This window comes from Triticum aestivum, chromosome 5B (genome assembly GCF_018294505.1).
Source record: "Triticum aestivum cultivar Chinese Spring chromosome 5B, IWGSC CS RefSeq v2.1, whole genome shotgun sequence".
Lineage (NCBI taxonomy): Eukaryota > Viridiplantae > Streptophyta > Magnoliopsida > Poales > Poaceae > Triticum > Triticum aestivum.
Window position 1 is genome coordinate 330126172 of NC_057807.1, and position 21321 is coordinate 330147492.

The 21321-nt window shown below is 45.3% G+C and overlaps 2 protein-coding genes across 2 annotated transcripts; both read left to right on the forward strand.

Moving 5' to 3' along the window:
- The first annotated feature begins 10913 nt into the window (after positions 1 to 10913).
- LOC123111691 (uncharacterized) lies at positions 10914 to 13151 on the forward strand. Its single transcript, XM_044532539.1, has 2 exons — positions 10914 to 12122; positions 12285 to 13151. The coding sequence occupies exons 1-2, from the start codon at positions 11710 to 11712 to the stop codon at positions 12373 to 12375; spliced, it is 504 nt and encodes a 167-aa protein (XP_044388474.1). The 5' UTR covers positions 10914 to 11709; the 3' UTR covers positions 12376 to 13151.
- A 2521-nt stretch (positions 13152 to 15672) lies between these two features.
- Positions 15673 to 17375, forward strand: LOC123111690 (uncharacterized). The gene is made up of 4 exons (XM_044532538.1): positions 15673 to 15856; positions 15949 to 16088; positions 16175 to 16374; positions 16678 to 17375. The coding sequence occupies exons 3-4, from the start codon at positions 16240 to 16242 to the stop codon at positions 17317 to 17319; spliced, it is 777 nt and encodes a 258-aa protein (XP_044388473.1). The 5' UTR covers positions 15673 to 15856; positions 15949 to 16088; positions 16175 to 16239; the 3' UTR covers positions 17320 to 17375.
- The last annotated feature ends 3946 nt before the right edge of the window (positions 17376 to 21321 follow it).

Sequence of the window (21321 nt, forward strand, 5' to 3'; positions counted from 1 at the left end):
AGTCCTAAACAAATGCAAACAAAATCATGGATCTGGGTGCATTTTCCACAGCTGCCCTCTGTGAGTGTTGACTACACCTTCGTGGCAGAAGATTTTCATTCATATATCCTGTAGCGTTGGACAAAACTAAAGTTAAAATTTTAAAATCTTGTAAGTTGATTTTTAAAACTACTCAATTAAGGAAGCAAATCAGCAAAACTAGCGCGGGGCTAATTACTACTCCCTTCGTTCCAAAATATAGCGCGCCTACACTTTTCGAGGTTCAACTTTGACCATAAATCTATGGTATAATTTTCGCTCCCTCCGCAGTCGGTCTCGGTGGTTAAATTTATGGTCAAAGTTGAAGCGCGGAAACTGAGGATGCACTATATTTTGGAACGGAGGGAGTGCGTCTAACCACCATGCTTCCGATCAGACGGCCTACGACTGGTTCGATTGAAAGGAAAAAATAATCAGTATTATGCTGCCTAGCGATGCCCATTACTTCTCGATATACTAGAAAAAGTGTCACATAAAATGTATATTAATGCAATTATCTATCTTAACCGATTAAATCCATGTCATGTATTTTGAAATGGAAGGAGTAACCGCGTAAACGCAAAATGCGGGAAGTGGATGGTAAACAAACACCGTGAAAGTGAATCAAATGAGGCGTTGACAGAATTAAGATTGTTGTGACATCTAATATATTGTTAGCAAATACAATAAACATAAAGAACAATCATAGAAGCAGGTTACGATAGGAAAATACATATGACACAAATCGCGTGAAAGTATGTACTCTTCGAATCCTTGTGACAATCTGTTGTAGTCAGCAGTATCACTAGGATCAGGTCCCCCCTCATGTTGATCATCTATCAGTTGTGAGCAGATATGAGTACAATTTACATTCTCTTGCCATAAAAAAAGTAAGCAAAAAATAAGTGAGAAAGAAATCTAGAATTTGAGAATTATCCAATTTGGTGATCAACATTTGTAGATATGACCAGAATAGAAGTGTGTATTGAAAAAAATGTTGAGATAGTCTATCATATTCATTCATGAGTGACAGAGGTATATCAGACAAACTTGGGCTGGCAATCATACTCATGGTCATATTAGAGAGCAAAGACATTTGCTCTAAACCAGAATTAGTGTCAGAATGAGCACTCAGTCTAGAATGCATATGATTTTGAAATCTACATTACATTGTGACATTAAGAACTAGTTGAGCAACATGAATGAAATTTAAATGCAACAAGTTTCAGATAACGTAACTTGAGGATAAAGAAATCCTCTATAACACTATTCTTCCTAGTTTTAAAGAGCCCACATTCAATTCAGGTCTCCAATTAAAATTGGGTCACCCGATTTTGACCGGGTCAACAATTTCTCAAAGCTCTTTCATTCGATTCTTTCATACTATACACTATGCTTCTTAATTTTTAAGGTCTCATGGTTAATTCATACTTTTAGATTAGAATTGGGTCAGCTGATTTTGACCAGATCAACAATTTCACAGAGAGCTCTCCCATTTAATTCTTTTAATTCCCGATGCTCCCTAATTTTGAATCTCTTTCATTCAATTGGTGTATTCAATTTTGGATTTGCTTTATGATTTTGATTGGGCCAACGATTTTTCAATCAATCAACAGCAACCGGCCTATAAAACATATCAATCCTGTGCACCCTCCCACCACCTAGAAAAAAGAAGTGACACCATGTGATACTGTAGCACCAATATAGTACAGGCACCTACTGACCCAGAAATTTCCCCATATAAATATATGTTGGTCTGCGGATAACACATAACCACACCATAAATGGCCCATCAAATCAACACATTGTAAATAACAATTAAATATACTCCATCATCTCCCCCAGCCGCGAAACTAAATATTCCACCAGTTCCAAAATATAAGGGTTTTTTTGTTTTTTGGAAAGCCAAATTTCTTTAACTTTGACCAAGTTCAAAGCAAAAAATATGGACATCCACATATTAAACAAAAATTGTATGTAAATTCATTTTGTGATGAATCTAATCATACCAATTTGATATTATGGATTTTGATATATTTCCCTACAAATTTTACCAAATTTAAAAATTTAAAAGGTTTGACTTTTAAAAAGTAATACACCTTATATTTTGAAACATATTAGTATTTTTTTTTAAACCCAATAACACCAACAGCGCAGCAAAGCGCGTCCAACCCTTCTAGTAAAGTATTAATATGGAAGGAAGAGATTTCAGAATTACCTAGTATGTTGATGGTTGTATTGGGAAGAAACTGATATATGCATTGGAACTGAATTGAGAGAATGTATAGATTCAGATTCATCTATGGATCTGTAAAAGAAGTTCGTTGCGCAAGACAACCATGTTCCCCAGTTGCCAATCCAGAATCGTGTGATGGCTGAACATTACACCAATGCAGGATGCTGCCCACGCGACACTATGATCAGAGACCCTTTAACAAAACTGTGTGCGATGCATTAATCACAAACGATGATGTAAAATAATCGTCAAAAAGATGCAAAACATTTGCGATGAAGGATACATCAAATGCAGTTCAGATTTTAGTTGTGTGTGTGATGTGGGGCATACGATTCAGTTCAATTAACTGTTTGCGATGAGGTAGAACAAAAGAAACAGGAGCCATATGAAGGCGTGTGCGATATACAGCATACAATTCACTCGGATAAACTGTTTGTGATGAGGTGGAACAACAGAAATGGCCAGTCAGATGAAGGTGTGTGCTATATACGGCATACAGTTCACTCGGATGAACTGTTTGCGTTGAGCCAAGAGAACAGAAATGGTTCAACTTAACAAGATGTGTGTGATACGCGAAAAATAGGTCTGTAATCGGAAACGTGTGGGAAGACCGATAACAACACTGACGTTCCTGTTAACAACCTGTGTGTGTTGTGAGCGAACGATTGCTGGTATACCATTGTGAGTGATTGATGAAAACATCACCGACGGGTTCCATTGTTTAGTCTGTTTGCAATGTGATTTGCTCTGTCCGCACAACATCTACACTCTGTCTACATAGCATCAACATATATACTTAAAAAGACAACATTGCATAACCAAATTAAGCATACAATTACATAAGTGACTACACAGATAACATTTCCACGCACCAAAGTAAGCAATTACATGCATACTAAACTAGGAGAAACGAGGATCTAATCATGTACTTATTGTTGCGATGCCGCTTGCCATTACTCTGCTTCCGGCTAGATCCCTGGACATTTTGTGGTAGGAGGCACTTCCTCATGTCAACAGTCTGCATGTACATGTCGTAGCTCGTGTACACCTCCTTGGCCGCGTACACGACGTGAGCTATGTCGAGTTTCTCCATCCAGGCCGAGTGCCAGGCACGCTTGTCTTGTAGGAATCCTTCATGTCTCTATAGTAGGGGTCGATGATGGCCTCGGCGAGGTGAACCAGTGAGTCCTTCTCATGCTCCTTGCTATCCCAGATCTTGTATTGGCCCTGGATGTCGACAAGATTCCGGCAGGCGATGCCCAAATTCTTGAGCACCTTTACATCGTTGGTGATGTCCACCATAGCAAACATGTAGTGTGGGATGTTGACAAACCTAGCGAAATGCTCGCAAGGCCTTGTGGCCATGCAATAGTGGTAGACAAGGTCATGGTTGCGCACACACATCTGGGCGACGGCGACCTTGGGACGAGACTCGGCATGAGCGCGGGTGTACTCGAGGTCGAACCCGACCACCTTTTACTTCTCCTCGGCAAGCAACAACTCCATGATGTGGATGGAGTGCTCCACCCAAACCGGGTTGTTGGTGTACACCACCAAGATCTCCATGAACTTTCTGTGGGCGTCCACCACGACATGCATGGCGAACTCCTGCTCGTCGTCGGCAGCTGCTCGGAGCGCCATTGGAGCCGCGCAGGATACTCTCTAAGAATTTGTCGTGGTGGGTGTGCTTCTTTCAATGGTGGGGCGCGATCGAAAGGTTGTAGAGACACAAGAGTTAAATGTACGCTGTAATAAATGGGGGCCGGCCGACCTGTAATCATCACGTGTTGACACGACATTCATAGCGGAGGATTCCAGTGCATGCTTGACAACACCGCACCGCACGCATTTCGTTTGACCACGCGTGGGCTCAAAGAGGTGCCAAATGTATTGTCGGTGAGCCTGTTCCCGCGCAACCATGCAGTTTACCGTGCAAGCTTCCCACCTGGATAGTTTGGCCACACGTCGACTAGAAGAGGGACCAATCATGGGCGTTTATTGGCAAAAAGCTTTGTAAAACGAAGTGTGTGGAATGATTTCGGTCATAAGTTTACTCGTGGGTGATGACGTCAAAGTTACACAGAAGGGTGATGATGGACACTCGAGTGCGATAATTAATTATGTGCTCTACAGGGCACACAGTTGAAGAAACCAACTGTGTGCAATAATGTCAAAGATCGTAATTGAGTTAGCTATACAGATCATGTGCTATGAGATCGACAAGGTAAACAGATTCAAGAATGGTTAATAAAATCTAAGTGCATTGCATATTAAGGTCAAAATAGTGCTACCAATATACGAGTCTCATACGAGCCATTTCAACGATTGTACCACAAAAGCTCAAAATATTACAAGGTTCAAATTACAGAGTTATATGGCTCAAATTCGAAGATTACAAGGTTCAAACTGATATTAGAAATGAAATTCAGCTCATCAGCTACAAACGCTCGCACTGACCCGCTGAACATGGATATCAGAGAGGTTCAAACTAATATTACCACTTCTAAGTCTGGTTTCGAAACCTCGTAATTTTTGCAAAGGAGTCAGCCACTAAGAAGTCATGTATGGGGTTGACAAATGACTTCCGATTACTCTGTCATCTGAAGTTCCAAAATGAAATTCAGCATATTTGGAGCCTATTCCATTCTGTCGCAGCCGTCGGCGCTGTTCAACAAACCATTCATTTTTGCGAAATAAATGTTAGGAAAACCTCATTACCTTCAGCACCCTTGCTCTGACAACAAAGAACCTGGCGAATATAATCTTCGGTAAGGTCCCTCGGTAGGAGTTCAAAGTAATTTCTGAGAGATGCAGATATAGGCATTCGAGGTGATTGTTATATTGTATCACATTATCCACCACTGGGCCTAATCTTATCTGCAAAAGAATAAAATGTGTTAGTGCCTACATTCAGTTTTGAACACTACTACATGCCTATTTGGTTTGCAGGATTTGTAAAATGCACTAACATGCCATCTTTGATCCGACATGATTAACATGGTCATTTGATTACAATCTAGAAAAATGTAGCCTTCTTCACAAGAGGTTGGAGTGGATGAAAAGTTCCCTAAGAAAACTAGTACAGATGAATCCAAAGGAGAAATGCTTATGGATTGTAACCATATGGACAAGCAATAAATATGGGGGGGGGCATGTATGTACTAAAATCCTCCAAAAAAATCTTTCAGAAATCGTAGTACATTGTCATTGTAAACTTGGAAAAAGGTGTCACAAATTGAACTCCCTTATGGTTAACGTTTAACTGGAAAGGAACATCACCTCGATATATAGCTTCTCCAGGCACGAAAAGCTTCTCAGGAAACTGGCAACTTGCTCCAGGTTGGGGTCGATAGATTCTAGTGCCAAGACCTTCATTGTGCGCAGTTTTGGGGTCAAGCTTGTTGGGATCGTTTTCTGTATGACAGACGAACATACATCTCCAAAACTAGAAATAATGTTAATCTCTAGAAGGAGAGGTAGAAGGCTATTATTGTACCTGAATGGGTATGGATCCAATAACAAGTTCAGAGTATTTGCCAGACGAGTGGCCCACCACTGTCAATTTGGGTGCAGAAATAACATTGATTCTTGTTGGACCTTCTTGATCAGCTACAAGTAATCTCTCAAGTGAAGGTGTGCCGACCATACCGTGGTAAACATCTTGTGATGTCTTCTTGCCACACCAGCAACACACATAATTAGTTCGGAGAGTCATGGAGGTGATGTGGAAGCTACTCAACCCATTGATTGCCTGGAGACGAAGGTACTCGAGTGCAGTACAGCCACGGAGCAGGTGCTTCATGTCACCATTTGGGAGGCAGACGGCGACAAGCTCGAGGTGCTTCAGTCATGGTAGAATAAGAGCGGGTGCATCATTAAGGGGGGATGACAGTTCCTGAACTTGGCGATGCGCAGCGTGGGCGCGAGGCGGAGCACGGACATTGGCAGCGAGCGCATATGCCCATCATAAAAAGTGAGCTCCTCGAGCTGATCTAGGGCGGGGGATCCGAACCAGTTGTCAAGCTTGGATCGGTCCCTGCAGTTGGAATGGAAGTTGACCATTCTAAGGCCTTTGGTTGGACCAGGGTGACTGCCGAGGATCTTGGAGAACGCATCCAAGCTTTTGTGATAGCCATGGCAGAGCTCATGGGTGTCGATGAGGTCGAGAGGGGTAGAGTTCCATAGGGGGTGCCACCACCGGGAAAGGACGATGGTTCGCGCCCCATATTTGATTGGGAGGATGGAGATGATGACTATCAACATATCATCAGGGAGGATGCTGATGAAGTCTAGGCCTGCTGGAGTCACTTGTGGTTCTTGCTCGCTCCGCCTCTGCTTGTTGGTAGCCCTGTTCTCCACCTCTGAAGTCTCGTTGTCAGCGGGGCTTTCTGATAGAAGTGGGATTACAGGGAATATTTAGTTAAAATAGTGCAATAGAAAAGTGTATTGGTAACTAGAAGTTAGTAGGTAGGAATATGGTAAGGAAATGGAATAACAATCGGTTGCTTAAATACTACACAATTCATTTGATATTGCTGGGTAAGTCAACATGCAGATACTTGAAAAGAAAACTTACTTCGAACAAAGTCTGGACGGATGATATCATCGGGGAAGTTAGCATATATCTCATGACCAGGCTCTTTGTGTGCAATGCAATTTTAATGCCAGCTTTCAGTACATAAAACTTAGAAATTTCTTTCCAAAGGCCAGTGCCAACATAGGAGTCACCATGTTCATCAAGTCTTACAAATAGAAACAATTTTAAATCCATGGTTTGTGTTCAGTATGACATCCCTGCAGTCTTGATTTATGTAAAGGGAAAGATTGTGCACTACAATATTCTATTGCATAGCAAGGGACACGCTGTAGAAAATGGTAGGATTGTTAAAGAAAATATGGTAACATGAAAATATGGGCCCAAATTGAAAGAACTATACAATAGTTAGAATCGAAGGACAAAAATCTATAATTAAACAGATAGGGTAAACATGTTGTCATGGAAATATGAGAGTAATTGAAAGAACAATACATCATTAATTTGCCTAATATATAAAGAAGAGGAAAAAAATCCCCTTTAACGTATATGGTGCATGTGGCACCTTTGATCCAAATGTAGCAATATTTAGTATATGTTTAGGAAAGTAGGCCATGCCAACCGATTTAGGGTGAGATTGAACATATCGCGTGCATCCTCAAGTCATCAGGTACGGTGAGATGGAACTCCATGGATGTCCGGCGGAGGCCGCAAAGTCCCGATGTATCCGCGCACTGTACACTCTATGAATGAAAGAAAACCCTCAAATCAGCTCGAATAAAAATAAATTCATGGTGATTTTGGCCTGGTGATTAAAGGAGGCAGATGAATTGGGATAAGAGATGAGATAATATCTCATTAAATTAGTTACCTTGTTGTCCATGAGAAAAAACCCTTAGTACGGCGGATTCCCCAACCGGGCAGAGATGGGTCGACCGCGAGCAGCGTCGAGAAAGTCGATGGCGATAGGCGGCGGCAAGCGGAAGTGGCGAAATGTGGTGGCGTTTGCCGACAGCCTGGCGGCGGTAGTAGGCGTCGAGCTAAGTGGTTGTCGCTACAATAGGCGGTGCCATGCATAGACGTGGAGGAGCTTGTGCAGGTGTGAATGGGGACCGGAGGGGGTGGCGGGTGGGTGAGGGTTTTTGTGACGTGACAATGGTGAGGTTTTTTTTGAATTGGGTGGTGAGGGTTTTCTATCCGGCAAAGAGTTTCGGAGGCAACAGTTTGCTAGAGCCAACCGTGTGTGATTAACGTAATAGGCAAAATGAAAGTCATTGCACACAGTTCCAATTTTGGGAACCGTGTGTGATTGACATACTACATCTGTCCTGCTTTATTGGCCCCCTTTGTAATTTGTACCAAATTTTGACCAAATATTTAACTAACAAATATTTATGCATGCCACCAAAAATTATATCATTGAACACTATGTTCAAATACGCATCCAACGACATAATTTTTGCTGACCTGCACTAACATTTTGTTAGTTAAATCTTTGGTCAAAATTTAATACAAATTACAAAGGGGACCAATAAATCAGGACGGAGGTAGATTCCATCAACCGAACTGATTGCATCCATATCCCACATTTAGACATAAGTAAACATAGAAACATACTCAGACACAGATAATAAGCGTACACAAGCATAGTTCAACCATAAGTACATATATCAACCATCATTAAGACACTACATAGCCATACATAGTTTGATCCCACATCTCATCTCATCCACCGGCACGATCCTGAAGCTTCTCCAGGTACTCGGCATACGCGCCATGCACCACCCTGCGAGAATACTTCTGCTTGAACGAGCCAATGACCTGTCCTATTGCATGCACCAGAACACTTTGATATGTGTCATGAAGCTTGTGGTTGCAAAATGGGCATCGATAGTCGCCGTCTCAGGTCCTAATACGCCTGTTATGCATTACCGCATAAAGCTCCCTCAGGATTTGCCTCTTGTACCTCCTCTGGCCATCTTCATCCTCATTGTCCACATCGTGAGACAACACCTATACAAATAGTAAAAAAAAATCACGTCAAATTAATGTTTACAAACTAATCTCTAGCAAACATTTGGCAGTTGCCAAAATTTGGCATCAAATCAATGTTTACATGCCATGAAGTAGGATTAGGAATTTATGGTTATTTTTATACATATCCAGAGATTATGGTTCGATTTTTAAGCACAGTCGTCTATGTTAGACCAATCTTGAAGAAAATAATGGCACAAACATATATGTAGGTCATTCAAAATCAATTGTCATGTCCTGGCCAGGAATTATTAGCACGAATACTAGCCCTAGTCGGATTACTAGTAGAAATCATTTGCACAGATGAAACAACTAATCACTTATCACTTGTACCATTCAAACAATCAATACACTACACAGGATTTAACGGAAGTTACTCAGATTTCATGGATTGTGAGAACATAAACATAGGATTTCTATTCCAAAAAGGGGGAGGCAGGAGTAACCAGAGAAACCCTAGGATCTATTTGACACATAAATGGGTATAGATGACTAACCAGTTGTCCGTCGTCATCGGAGTCGTCGCTAGAGTGATCGTCGGGGTCGTCGCCCGAGTCATCACTGGAGTCGGTGTGGACCTCCACCTCCGATTGTGGAATCTCGACGCCGTCGACGATGTTAGGGTGCAGCGATACCTCGCTGGCGGTAACGGCAACCACTGTCTCCATCTCCACGCAGTGCTCCGGTACTTCAGCAGCCCCGGCGTCACCACTCCCTCCGATGGGGCACTTAGGCGACGTCCTCATACACTGACGGCTTTAAGGACTGAGAGCGGTGTCGAGGATGCAAGCAGAGAGAGAGGATTGTGTGTATGGCGAGGATGGGGGGTGCGGCTGCTCGGGCGCGCCATTAATATGGAGTAGTGGGAGAGAGAGGCGGGCGGCGGTCAAACCACTGGCTCGCCTCCCGGTGAGCCTGCTTACCGAACTGGTGGCATGCCTACTGTCGTTTCACACAGCTACTCGCACGGCTCCCGATGACACTGCGCAGCGAGCACGCCTCGTGTAAATTCACAGACCTGCACGCACGCCTCCTGGTCTGCCTGCACGGTGGACTGCTCGCATGCGTCCCGTCAACTCACGCCTGCTCGCACGGCACACGAGTCATGTGGCGGCACGTATATTGTTTTTCTATTTGGATGATTAATGTTGCCACTTTATTGCTTAACCGAAGCATGGCACGTATCCATTGTTGGTCTAATGCTCACGGTTCGAATAAATAATCCGTTTGGGATATTGGTTCTGAATTATTAATAATCTCCCGTTTGTAAGAAGATAAAGATTACATCAAAATTGATCTCAAATTTGACAAAAAAAGTACAATGCCACTTTGTATTGGTGTCCATATGAGAACAAGATAAGTTTTATGAATTTCAAATAAGTTTTGGATGTAGTATAATTTAAAAATCAAGATTCTCAATGTTTGAAATTTCTTGCACGGGGAGTAAACATGCACCCAGTGAGACACATGTGTTTTTGTAATCCATTTAGGTGCACTGTCACGTGTGTATGTAGCTCAAATTTAATTTTTGCACATTATACCCCTAGAAAATCAATCAATGTACTAAAACGTCTTAATGATCTCTATTTTTTTGTTTCAAAATTAAAACGTCCAACCTTTGGTAACATATGTTCACCGCAGGATAATATAATATGCATCATAGTTGCGGTGGATTCGCGGTGTGCGTGTATGTGTGTGTGCGTCTGGGGGTGGCGGGTGGCTCGCAGTACACTATGAGTCGTGAACTATCGTGTGGGTTGGCCGTTTGGTGAGGTAGGTGCCACATTAGAGTCGTGAATTCGTTATTTAAAACATTACACAACCCTTTCATACATATATACATGTTTTGGCCACATGCAGTCGATGGTTGTCCTACACGACACTCGATACTCGCGTGTGACGCTTTCTGTGGGCCTACGAGGTCGCCGTCCATCACTTTGACGAAAACAACCGTCATTGAGGTTAATTTGACCAGCAAGGTAGAATCTTTTTTGTTTGTGTTATGACGGAAGTATATATATAATACGCGTCGAAGAGGTGGGAGAGGACTAGCACTCACTTTATTCTGATAACACCTAGTCTTATTTTGATAACACCTGTCGGACTAAGCCACCCTAACTACAGCAAAAAAAAGCCATCCCCGACCCCAATCCAAATCCCCCACCTACGCTCCACCTTCTACCACATCGCCACCGGAGAAGCACCACAGGCCGCCGCCGCCCCACCCACCTTCTGCCGCCCTACCCCGCCCGCGTCCACCTTCTGCCGCGCCGCCAGAGCACCACCCCGGCCGCCGCCGTGCCCCGCCTAACCCCCGTCCACCTTCTTACAAAGCCGCCATCGGAGCACCACTCCCAGGCCGCTGTCGCGCGCCTTCCTCTCGCGGCCAGGGCTCCTCGAGCCACCTTCCTCTCTACTCTCGCCACCGCAAGCTGCCCCACCACCTTCCTCTCTACAGCCGGCCGCCGCGAGCCAGCGTCGCTCCGCCGCCTCCATCTCTGCGCACGGCCGCGGCAAGCCAGCACCACCGAACCACCTTCCTCTCCGTGCCTGACCGCCGTGAGCCGGTGCCATCCCGCCAGCTTCTTCTCCGCGCCCAACTGCCTCGAGGTGTGCGACCCCGACCACGGACCCATGGATACCGTGTCAGATCCGAGTTCCTCCCTCCCCTGAGCAACACCGCACCCACCTGAATCACCGAGGACGAGCTCTCTCCTCCTCTTGGCGGTCTCCATCCAGGGCCTCATCTGCACCATTCGTGGTGCTCCGGCGCCGCCCCAGCTCATGCAGCTCGGTCGCGGCCCCCGTGCAGCTCGCCCGCGGCCCCCATCTTTGTGCAGGTTCACCAGCCACCGCTTGCCTCTGCTGGCCTCCCTTGTCGTCAGCCATGACGCCGCAACCACTGGCCTCGAGCATCCTCTCCTCCCCATCGATTGTTTTTTGCTTTTTCAGATTTCACTTGGGCACATCGCTGCAGTTCTGTTGGGGCATCGGTGCAGTGCGGCTGGATGTCCAGTCCATCGGTGATCGTGCTTGCAGTTTGGTGGCACGAGGCTCGTGGTCAGATGTGCAGTGTAGTGCTATTAGCCCTTCCGCACTGCAGTTCGCCGGCAGATGTGTTGACCATCCAAGATCAACTGCACCCCATCCCCCCGCCGGCGCCATGCAGTCCAGTACGTGGGGGCACGCAGCACGCCCCACCGTTGCCTTGCAGTCCAAAGTCCGGATTTCTTGCTGTTGCGTTGCGTGCAACGACAAGGAGAAGTCCGGATTCATCAGCCTCGTCTCCCGCTACCTGAGGTAATTTCTTTGTGCTGCATCAGAGATGGTTCTGCTACCGTTCATCATCCATTGTGTCCATGTTGTCAGTGCAATCTCACGACGGATGGGTTCTTTTCATCCTCTCCAGCTAGTTCTATAACGAGCAGCTGCTATCGCTCACTATCCTCCCCCACAATGCAGTGTGGCAGGGCGGCGGATGCAGTGCGGCAGGGCGGCGCTTGCAGTGCGGCACTCACAGCCGAGCAGCAAACCCACTGAACCTATCGAGTAGATGAGGCCGATGAATCCCTGCAGAAAACGGAAGATCCTATCCATCAGTTCTTGCATCTTTGTCATGTTTTTCTAGTGATTGATCTGATGATCCGTTGTGCAAGATAGGCTGAAGGCCCAGCTTTCTTCGGTACGACATCAACAGAGTACTCTTTGTGCTGAAACCATGGAAAACTCAAAACGGTGCCAGGGCTCATCTGCTCCCTCTCAGCAAAAAATTCAAAAAAAATACTAGAAAAATTCAAAAAATTCCAAACTTTTTTGTGGTGGTAGATAATTTGACGCGTGAGGTGCGCCCCAAAATTCAACTCATTTGGACATCTGAGCAGCTCTCGGCAAAAAAGACAAATCGGGTCAAAACAGTGCGTGAACAGTAAACATTTTTACAGACCCTGATTTTGTCTTTTTTGCCGAGAGCTGCTCCGATGCTCAAATGAGCTGATTTTTGGGGCGCACCTCACGCGTCAAATTATCTACCACCACAAAAAAAAAATTGGATTTTTTCGATTTTTTCTAGTATTTTTTTTGAATTTTTTTCTAAGCGTGGGTGCAGCTGAGCCCGGGTGCAGATTAGCCGCACTCCTGAAACCATGCCTTTTTTTGTTGTTGCGAAACACAAGTTTATTATAGTACTAGAATCATTAGCAAGAATGTCTGGGAACTTGCTTTTAGTGAGATATAGGTTCTTTTTTCAAGGCAGAAACGGGAGTTTACAGAAACCTACGAAATTAACAGATTGCAATGCTCATTATCTGAGACCACAAGTTATCTTGTTTAGTTGCATAAGGTGTTACTGGTAACGATTGCATAACTTTGATTTAGCTACTAAATATCTCATCATGTATTTGCTAGATTCAGTCTCAAAGCCCTGCGTCGCATCAATGTTTCTTCCTACATATGTTCTGCTGGAAACGTTAGGATAAAAAGAGTACTCTCGTTTTGAGTGACAACCACAAAAAACAGGTACGTAGCAAGCAAACACATCAGATGTCTCAAGTGTAAATTCTCTCTCAAATACTTGTTCAGAAGTCGCCACTATTACAGATAGTTCTGGTTCCAGTTCCCTACCACTGAGGAGAGCTTTATCCCTCGCACGCACACCTCAAGATAATAGCACAAGAACCAACCAGTTGTGATAATAGCACAAGAACCAACCAGTTGTTGTGTTGCAGGTCAACAAGTCGCCTAATATTCAGCGATGCAACGGCTCTCTCGCGACCCCGACCCCGCGCCCCTCCACCAGCCCCCACTGGCGGCGGCCACCCCGGCCCCGCCGGCCACCCTACCAGCGCCTCGCGTGCTCCCGCGCTCGCGGCCGCTACCCCCAGCCTGTAGGATGCGGCAGGAGAACGGTGGCCGGCGGAGTGCGCAGGTCTCCCGCTCGCGCTCCTAGAAGGCTGCAGCGGCGACCACACCGGCTGCAGCGACGAGCTTCCTAGCTCCGTCACCCGCCGCGCCCGCCATCTTGGCCGGCGCCTCCTCCAACCAGCTGCCGGAGCCACCGGTGTCGATCCCCATCGCCCCTCCCCCGCTCGATCCAGATCAGGAGGATCTGGATCCCGTCTCTCGGTCGCCTCCGGCTGTCCGGAGCGATGCTCCTCGCGATGTGATGGGGGTGCTGCTCGGGGCCAGGCCTGGCTCCCGGTGCTCCGCCGTCGATGGCGAGGGGACTGTGGAGCTGGCCCATCTGCCGCCGGCCATCGTTCCCTACACCATGAAGCGCTTGCCTTGTTGCTCTGTTCTCAAGGATGTGGGCAAACATCCGCCCGATCTGGTGATGTCGGTAGTGCCACCGCCGCCCCTCTGGAGCTCCGCTGGCGAGGAGGAGGAGGAGGACGACAGAGAGGAGGAGCTTGCTCCACGGTCGCCGCCGGCTGCCTCCCAGTATTCCTTGTGCTCTGTTGACGCCAATGTTGCTCATGCGGGGCCGTGGGCATCTCTGGTTGATGTAGATGGCCAGGGTTCAGGCGAGGAATGTGACAACAACGATTCTGGCAAAGGGGACCTGGCGCCACCGAAGACGGCAACGTCTGTTGTCGAAGGCTCATGCTCTGGTGCGGTTGGTGCGTCGACTGCTTGCTTGTATCCTTGCGATCAGGCGGAAGCTGTGGTCACACAACCCGGGGATGGTCCCTGGATTTACGTCGGACGAAGGCGTCGTCCCCGTTGTCACGTGCCTTGCAGCAAGTCTTCCACGTCCCCGACCTTTCATGATGCAAGGTCTGTGCAAGCCGACACATTCAAGAGGAGAACCCGTGGTCGATGTTTCCGTTGCTTGGCTCCGGACCACAAGGTTGCGTCCTGCCGCGACCCGTTTTGATGCCTCACTTGTCTTCGCTCTGGACACCGTGAGAGGGACTGTTCTCTGCGTCACTCCTCCTTCGAAGCTATTCACCACTGTGTGCGTGACCCCCCAGCTCCGCCTCGCCCTTCCTCAGATGGGCGCTCTTGGGCTTCGGTTGTTGCTACCGCAGTGTGTGTGCAAGCTCCTGAGTCTGCAAGGATTGTTGAAGCTCCAAGCGAAGGTTCTGTTGATTGGGGTGTTGCGACATCTGATGATGCTATGCTTGTCTCGTTTCGTGCGGAGCTGCAAAGCTTGGTTGAGTTTGCGCTCCGCCCGCTGCGCAAGCTGGAGGACTCTTTGTGCCTGTGGTTGGCACGTGCGTCCGACCTCTTGGAGCAGGCGGAGGTGTCTGATGGTGAGCGTGGGTTGAGCCCAGCCTCCTTGCAGGGACCTTGCTCCTTAGGCACTTCCGTTCATGGTTTGACGCTACCAAAAGATGGGAGCAAAGGTGTTGATGACATTGGCGACAAGGTTGGGTTGGCGCCCTCAAGGTATGTTGCTGCCGTGGAGTCTACAGGGCAGCATGCGTCGGTCAAGTCTATGGCCTTGTATGACAAGGTGGCCACCGAGCTTAGCCTTCCTACTTCTGCCTCCAATGAGGTGTGGGGCGTTGCAAAGGGATGCACATCGGCATTTGAGGGCCAAAACACTTTACACGTCTTCATCGAGCTGGTCAAAAGCCTTTCTGCCGTGCCTGCGATCACCCAAGGGCTGATTCACCTTGTCAATGCAGCGAAGATCAAGAATGTCAACCAACTGGCAGGCGTCGCCTCGGGCGTGGGGACTGCATGTCATGATGTTAGCCATTAGTATGTGCCTTCCTCTCCTGTGCTTATTGTTCTGGGAGTAGTCCGCATGTTGTTTCGCGGGATGACTTTTGTAGCGCGCCATCTGCGGGGTCTTTGTTGGCTTGTCGGGTCTGTGTGTGGGTTTGACCCTTGATGTAACGGTTTTCGCACGGTTTTCCTGTAATTAACCGGGCAACTATCTTCTTCTCTATTAATGAAAAAGGCAAAGCTTTTGCCTCTGTTTCAAAAAAAAAAAAAGATAATAGCACAACAGGAAAACTATTCTCATTGGTGTGCAGCAGACAAACTATTTTGGAAGATGGCACGGCTCACAGGATCGACACGCTCAAGTAATCACCTATCTGCAAACCAAGATAGAATAATAAATAACAATATGTGCCAACCAAAGAAAAGGCTGAAGTAAAGTAACACACTGCGGCAGGGCGGCGCTTGCAGGGCGGCACTCACGGCCGAGCAGCGAACCCAGCTACCGACCAGAGGGCACCAAGGCCTCATCATTCACATATGACCAGGACGGCAAAGAGCGTGCTGTGGCCGAGATCAATTTTCTCAGCCTCACGGGTTTGTGATCCTCTCTTGCATGCACCTCATCGAGCACAGGCTCTACTACTATGTAGCATCCGCCTTATGTTTGCTTCTTGTGTCAGACTATGTGGGCCCCAAGCAGAAGACCGGCTGGGGAGTGGCCGCTCTATCGAGCGGCAAGAAGACCATGTATACCTTGATGAATGTCCCGCAAATGCTGAATAGCAACCAGAGCTTTGTCCCATACAGGCAGAGCAAAGTTACTCGTATTCTGCAAGACTCTTTGTTCAAGACGAGCGGGGCTGTGGTGATTGCCTGCTTGGTAAGCTATACTCACCATCTCCATCTAGTGTGGTATTGTTTTGCTCATTGCAAGAGGCACGAAAGAGGTTAATTTATATAACATCACCTTCTTCGCCAGTAGGGTAATCTTTGTACATTCAGATCTTATAAATTCTTAGGTGCTAGTAAGTAAACAGAACATGTGGTCCAAAGTATTTAAGCTAACTATGTGTCTACTCTTTTATGCTTTACTAGCTTACCTACCTGTTGGAATTAATATTAATGCGTATCAGTCATAATTATTCAATTTCAAACTTCGTTTATCACTTAATGGTTGATGCAGGAAGAAGTTCGTGCAGTCCAAAAATCGAAGGCGTGCGTGCGTACAATCCAAAAATCGAAGGCGTGCAGTGCAGTAGAGCACCAAAGCAGTGTCCAAAATAGCCCCCTCGATCCCGTCTATCTGCCGACGACAACTACTCACATGGCGCTGCTTCCTGGATATGCCATGCAGTTCGGCAGCATGGTCGTGCAGTCCGAGGCATGTGTTGTCATGGATCGCGGGCGTGGGCATGCAGTGCGGCGCATGGGGTGCGTGCAGTGCGGCGCGTGGGTGTGTGTGCAGTGCTCAACGATGGCCATGGAGCACCGAACGACAAACACGACCTCCCCACCACTGTGTCGATGGCCAAACTCGGAGGAACCCCCTCTGCAGTGCGGTTCTAGCTGTTCTTGCATCGGTCAAAAGGGTGAAGAAAAGCCGGGGTCAATGCCACTTTGCCGCTTGCAGTGCAGTTCATCTCGTGTGTGCGTGCAGTGCAGAGGAGGACATGTGCTTGCAGTTGAGAGCGTGTGTGCGTGCAGTGCACCCGTTTTGGTCCACTTATTCATTTTTTTGTACAATAGAGAGAAAAACAAACACATTAGAAGTTTGTTTACTTTTCATTATACTTCATCCCATCTGCATCACTGGTGTCTTGAATAAAATTGTTTGAAGAGGACAAACACATAGTTCACTAGAATTGTGTGTAGCAGCTCATTACCCCCTTTGTATGAAATGCAATTTATTTCGTGTGTTTTAAAATTCAGTCGACTAAATCGACACACGCAGTGCATTTGGTCCTTAAGATGTGGTTCTCTTTTAAGAGTGATGCTGTTCACTTGAGCCCAACATAAAAAGTGCGAAAAATTTAGCGAGCAACAAGATAGTAATGTGGTTCACTTCAATATATGTTGCGGTTCACTTGCCCTCGTCTCTGTTGTTCACCCTCGTTCATAAAAAAAATGTTGAAATAAGAGAACAAAAACTCATCTCAGAAAATTTGCGTCCGGCAAAAGGAATCATGAAGTTCAGTTGCCTGTCTAATGCAGTGCGGTTGTCAGTCTGAAGCAGTGTGTTCTTCTGTCAGATGTAGTACACAAGTTGATTTGGGTGTCGCGAAAAACAGAGTTTCCATATTTTGCTAAAATTGAAACTGCTCTGAAACCGTAAGGAATTAGAAAATGTGTTCTACATGGAAAAGCTGTGTCTCGTCGATATCTTTCCAACGGTGTAGAATTCGGATCCTTTCGATCAGCGTTTTGTAAAAAATTCATGAAAAACGGACACTGCCACATGTCTTCTGCCGCACAATTTTTAAAATTAACTTAAAACCGTAAGGAATCTTAAAAATATTTCAACATATGAAAGTTGCGTCTCGTCCGTAGCTTTCCAACGGCGTATCATACACATCATTTCGATAAACGGTTGGAAAACTGGAGTGAAAACAATATTGAAAATTTCAATTTTTTTTTGAAAAACAGAATTCCGCGATTTAGTAAATTTGAAACTGCTCTTAAACCGCAACGAATTAGAAAAAATAATAGATAAAAAAAAGATGCGCCTCAAAGGTATCTTACCAACGGTGTATCATTTGCTTCATTTCGACTAGTGGTTTAGAAAAAAAACGCGGAAAAACGCTCGCTGCCACTCGTCGTCCGCCGCACCGTTTTTAAAACTGCTGTTAAACCGTGGGGAATCTCGAAAAATGTTAAACATGGCGAAGTTGCACCTAATCCATAGCTTTCCAACGATATATTATATGCCTCGTTTCGACAAACGGTTAAAAACTAGAGGGAAAACAATACCGAAAAAACACTGCATGCAGTTTTTTCGACACAAAGTTCACTCGCCTGAGTACTGCAGCACTCTTGGTTCAAACATGACGTGCACTTGCATTGAACGTGCAGTGCGAAAGTGTTATCAGAATACTTATTCTGCTAATATTAGCAGAATAGACCGGCTGTATATATATAGGTAAAATGTTTGGGGCACCTAGGTGCCTGGGCACCTTGATCAGGTCCAACCCGTTAGTGCGTTTTCTAGAAATTACGATTTGTTTCCTAGTATTTGCATGCAAGACTTTCCATGTATGACATATAATTAAGTGTTTTAAATTCTCTCAATTAGTACATCTCCTTTTTTTTCCTTCTCCCATTACATTTTCATGCAGAAGTTGTATGCTATGTATTTGCGACTATATACTGAAATTGATTTGGTACCATGCCCTCATATTTGCATAGGCAAAAGTTAGGTATCATACCCACTTTGCGTATACGCATAATACCTATGTATTATTGGGTATATACTTATATTTTTCAAGAGAGGGTATGTACTTGTCTATAAATATGATGAGTATGCACATACCTAAAAATATATTGAGCACTCTTAATTTCTCATATCTGTAATTTTATTGGGTACTATCAATTTCATATCATTGGGCGATTACATACCAGTAACCGGTGACATACCCAAAATATAATACTTTTTTGAATGCATACCCGTAATTGGTATGGGAGACATACCCGTAAATAATATACTCAAAAATAAAATACACATATATGTCTCAAAGACATACCCGTAAATGATATTGGAGACATACCCGTACATAATATACCAATATAAAATACACGTACTGTGTTCTAAAAAAAATTACACGCACTGTGTTCTGAAAATTAAAATGATGTAATATTAATGGTGACATACCTAAACATAATATACCTTTTTTGAATACAAACTCGTAAATGGTATTTGAAGGCATACCCATAAAATAATATACCCCAAAATAAAATACATTGTATATGCCTTGAACACATACTCGTAAATGATATAAGAGACATACCCATAAATAATATATCAAAAAATGAAATAAACATAGTGTGTTCTACAAAAATTACACGTATATTAAAGACATACCCGTAAATGATTTTCAAGACATACCAGAAAATGAAATATGTGCACGTATAAGAAAGAAAGAAGGGCACGTAATGGAGCATGCATGACCTTAATGGATCATTAATTACTGATTTTCTCTCTCCTTCTAATGTGGGCATTAAATATCCATATCAAGCAATAACTTCTTCCTAATAAAAGAGGTAACGGGTCACCCGTTAGTGTTAATAGTAGTTACGCATGCACACATCTCAATGTAATCCAACGGTTTATAGGCAAGGTGCCCAGGCACCTAGGTGTCCCATATGGCCGTCCTATATATATATATATGTGTGTGTGTGTGTGTGTGTGTGTGTGTGTGTGTGTGTGTATGTACACTATACTATACATATGCGTCCGTGAACAAGTACACCTCACTCAGTGTCGCGAGTTTTCGGTTTCCGAGGCACGTGCCACATCAAAATTGTGAAATTGGCTATTCAAACATCACACAATACCTTTTTGGGCCACATGCATGCAGGCGGTGGTTATCCTAGGAAACTCATATGTGACGCTTTCATCTGTGGGCCCACGAGGCCATCGTCGGTGCATGGATCACTTTGACCTACATCGGGAGAGGTTAATTAATTTCACCATCAAGGAGGATTCTTTTTGGGTTATATTACGATAGGAACATATAATATGCATGCGTTGAAGAGGGGGAAGGGGACCATCATATATAGTACGCTTCATGAACCTTGCTCTGTGTGGGGACTTTACGGTTTTCGAGGCATGTGCCACATCAAAGTTGTGCATTTTGGGTATATATTCAACATATGTTTGTCCCACATACAAAGCGATGGTGGTTGTCCTCTCGCACCCACTTAAGCGATTATCAGCGATATCGATACTTTCCATCTGTGGGCTACTTTGCCTGACAACAAGAGAGGTTAATTTGACTTAGGAGGGGATTATTTTTTTGTCTGTAATACGGTATATATATAGGTCATGCTCTGGGATGACATGATACAGTTTGAGCACACACATGCATGTGTACACGTGAATCCCTCACATCGAGTCGAAGTGGCTAGTACCACGACATGTCATGAACCAATCTTGCTCTGTGTGGGGACTGTACCATTTTTGACGCATGCGCCACATCAATGTTGTGAAATGGTATTCAAACATGCATGCACGCATCACCTCCATACATATGCATGTAGTGGTTGTCTTTGAACGGTACACTCCCTCGTGTGGTTATCGGCGACAAGCCTATAAATTTGTGGGCCCGTGTGGACATCCATGATCACCTTGACCGACAACAAGGTAGGTTACCATGGCGGATTCTTCCTTTGGTTCGTGTTATCGTAGTATAGGTCATGGTGAGATTCAGACATAATTAAGTTTGAGCGCATACTATGCACGCATGCATGCATGAATCCCCGTCATCGGCTTGAAGTGTGGTGTGACATACATGTGCATCGTCAACTAACCGTCACTCAGTGTGGGGATTTTTGGTTCAAAAGCACGGTGCCACATCAAAGTTGTTCCATTGTGTATTCAAACACACCTCCCCATACATATGTTTGGGCCACACGCAGGCAGTGGTTGTCTTCGAGGACTAGCTACTTGCGTGATTATTGGCGAGCTAGCCCATCTCCGGGGTCACATGGACGACCATCACTTTGACCAACAACAAGAGAGGTTGTACGACCAAGGTGGATTATTCTTGGTCCGTTTTATGATCCATCTTGGTGAGGTACCTCTCTGGCAGGCTAATTGAAAGCGGGTGTGTGT

Excerpts from the sequence above, each read along its gene's own strand:
- LOC123111691 (XM_044532539.1), top strand. The coding sequence starts at position 11,710 with ATGACGCCGCAACCACTGGCCTCGAGCATCCTCTCCTCCCCATCGATT. Across the intron at positions 12,123-12,284 it reads CTCGTCTCCCGCTACCTGAG|TGTGGCAGGGCGGCGGATGC; the intron begins GTAATTTCTTTG and ends CCCACAATGCAG.
- LOC123111690 (XM_044532538.1), top strand. The coding sequence starts at position 16,240 with ATGTATACCTTGATGAATGTCCCGCAAATGCTGAATAGCAACCAGAGC. Across the intron at positions 16,375-16,677 it reads CTGTGGTGATTGCCTGCTTG|GAAGAAGTTCGTGCAGTCCA; the intron begins GTAAGCTATACT and ends TGGTTGATGCAG.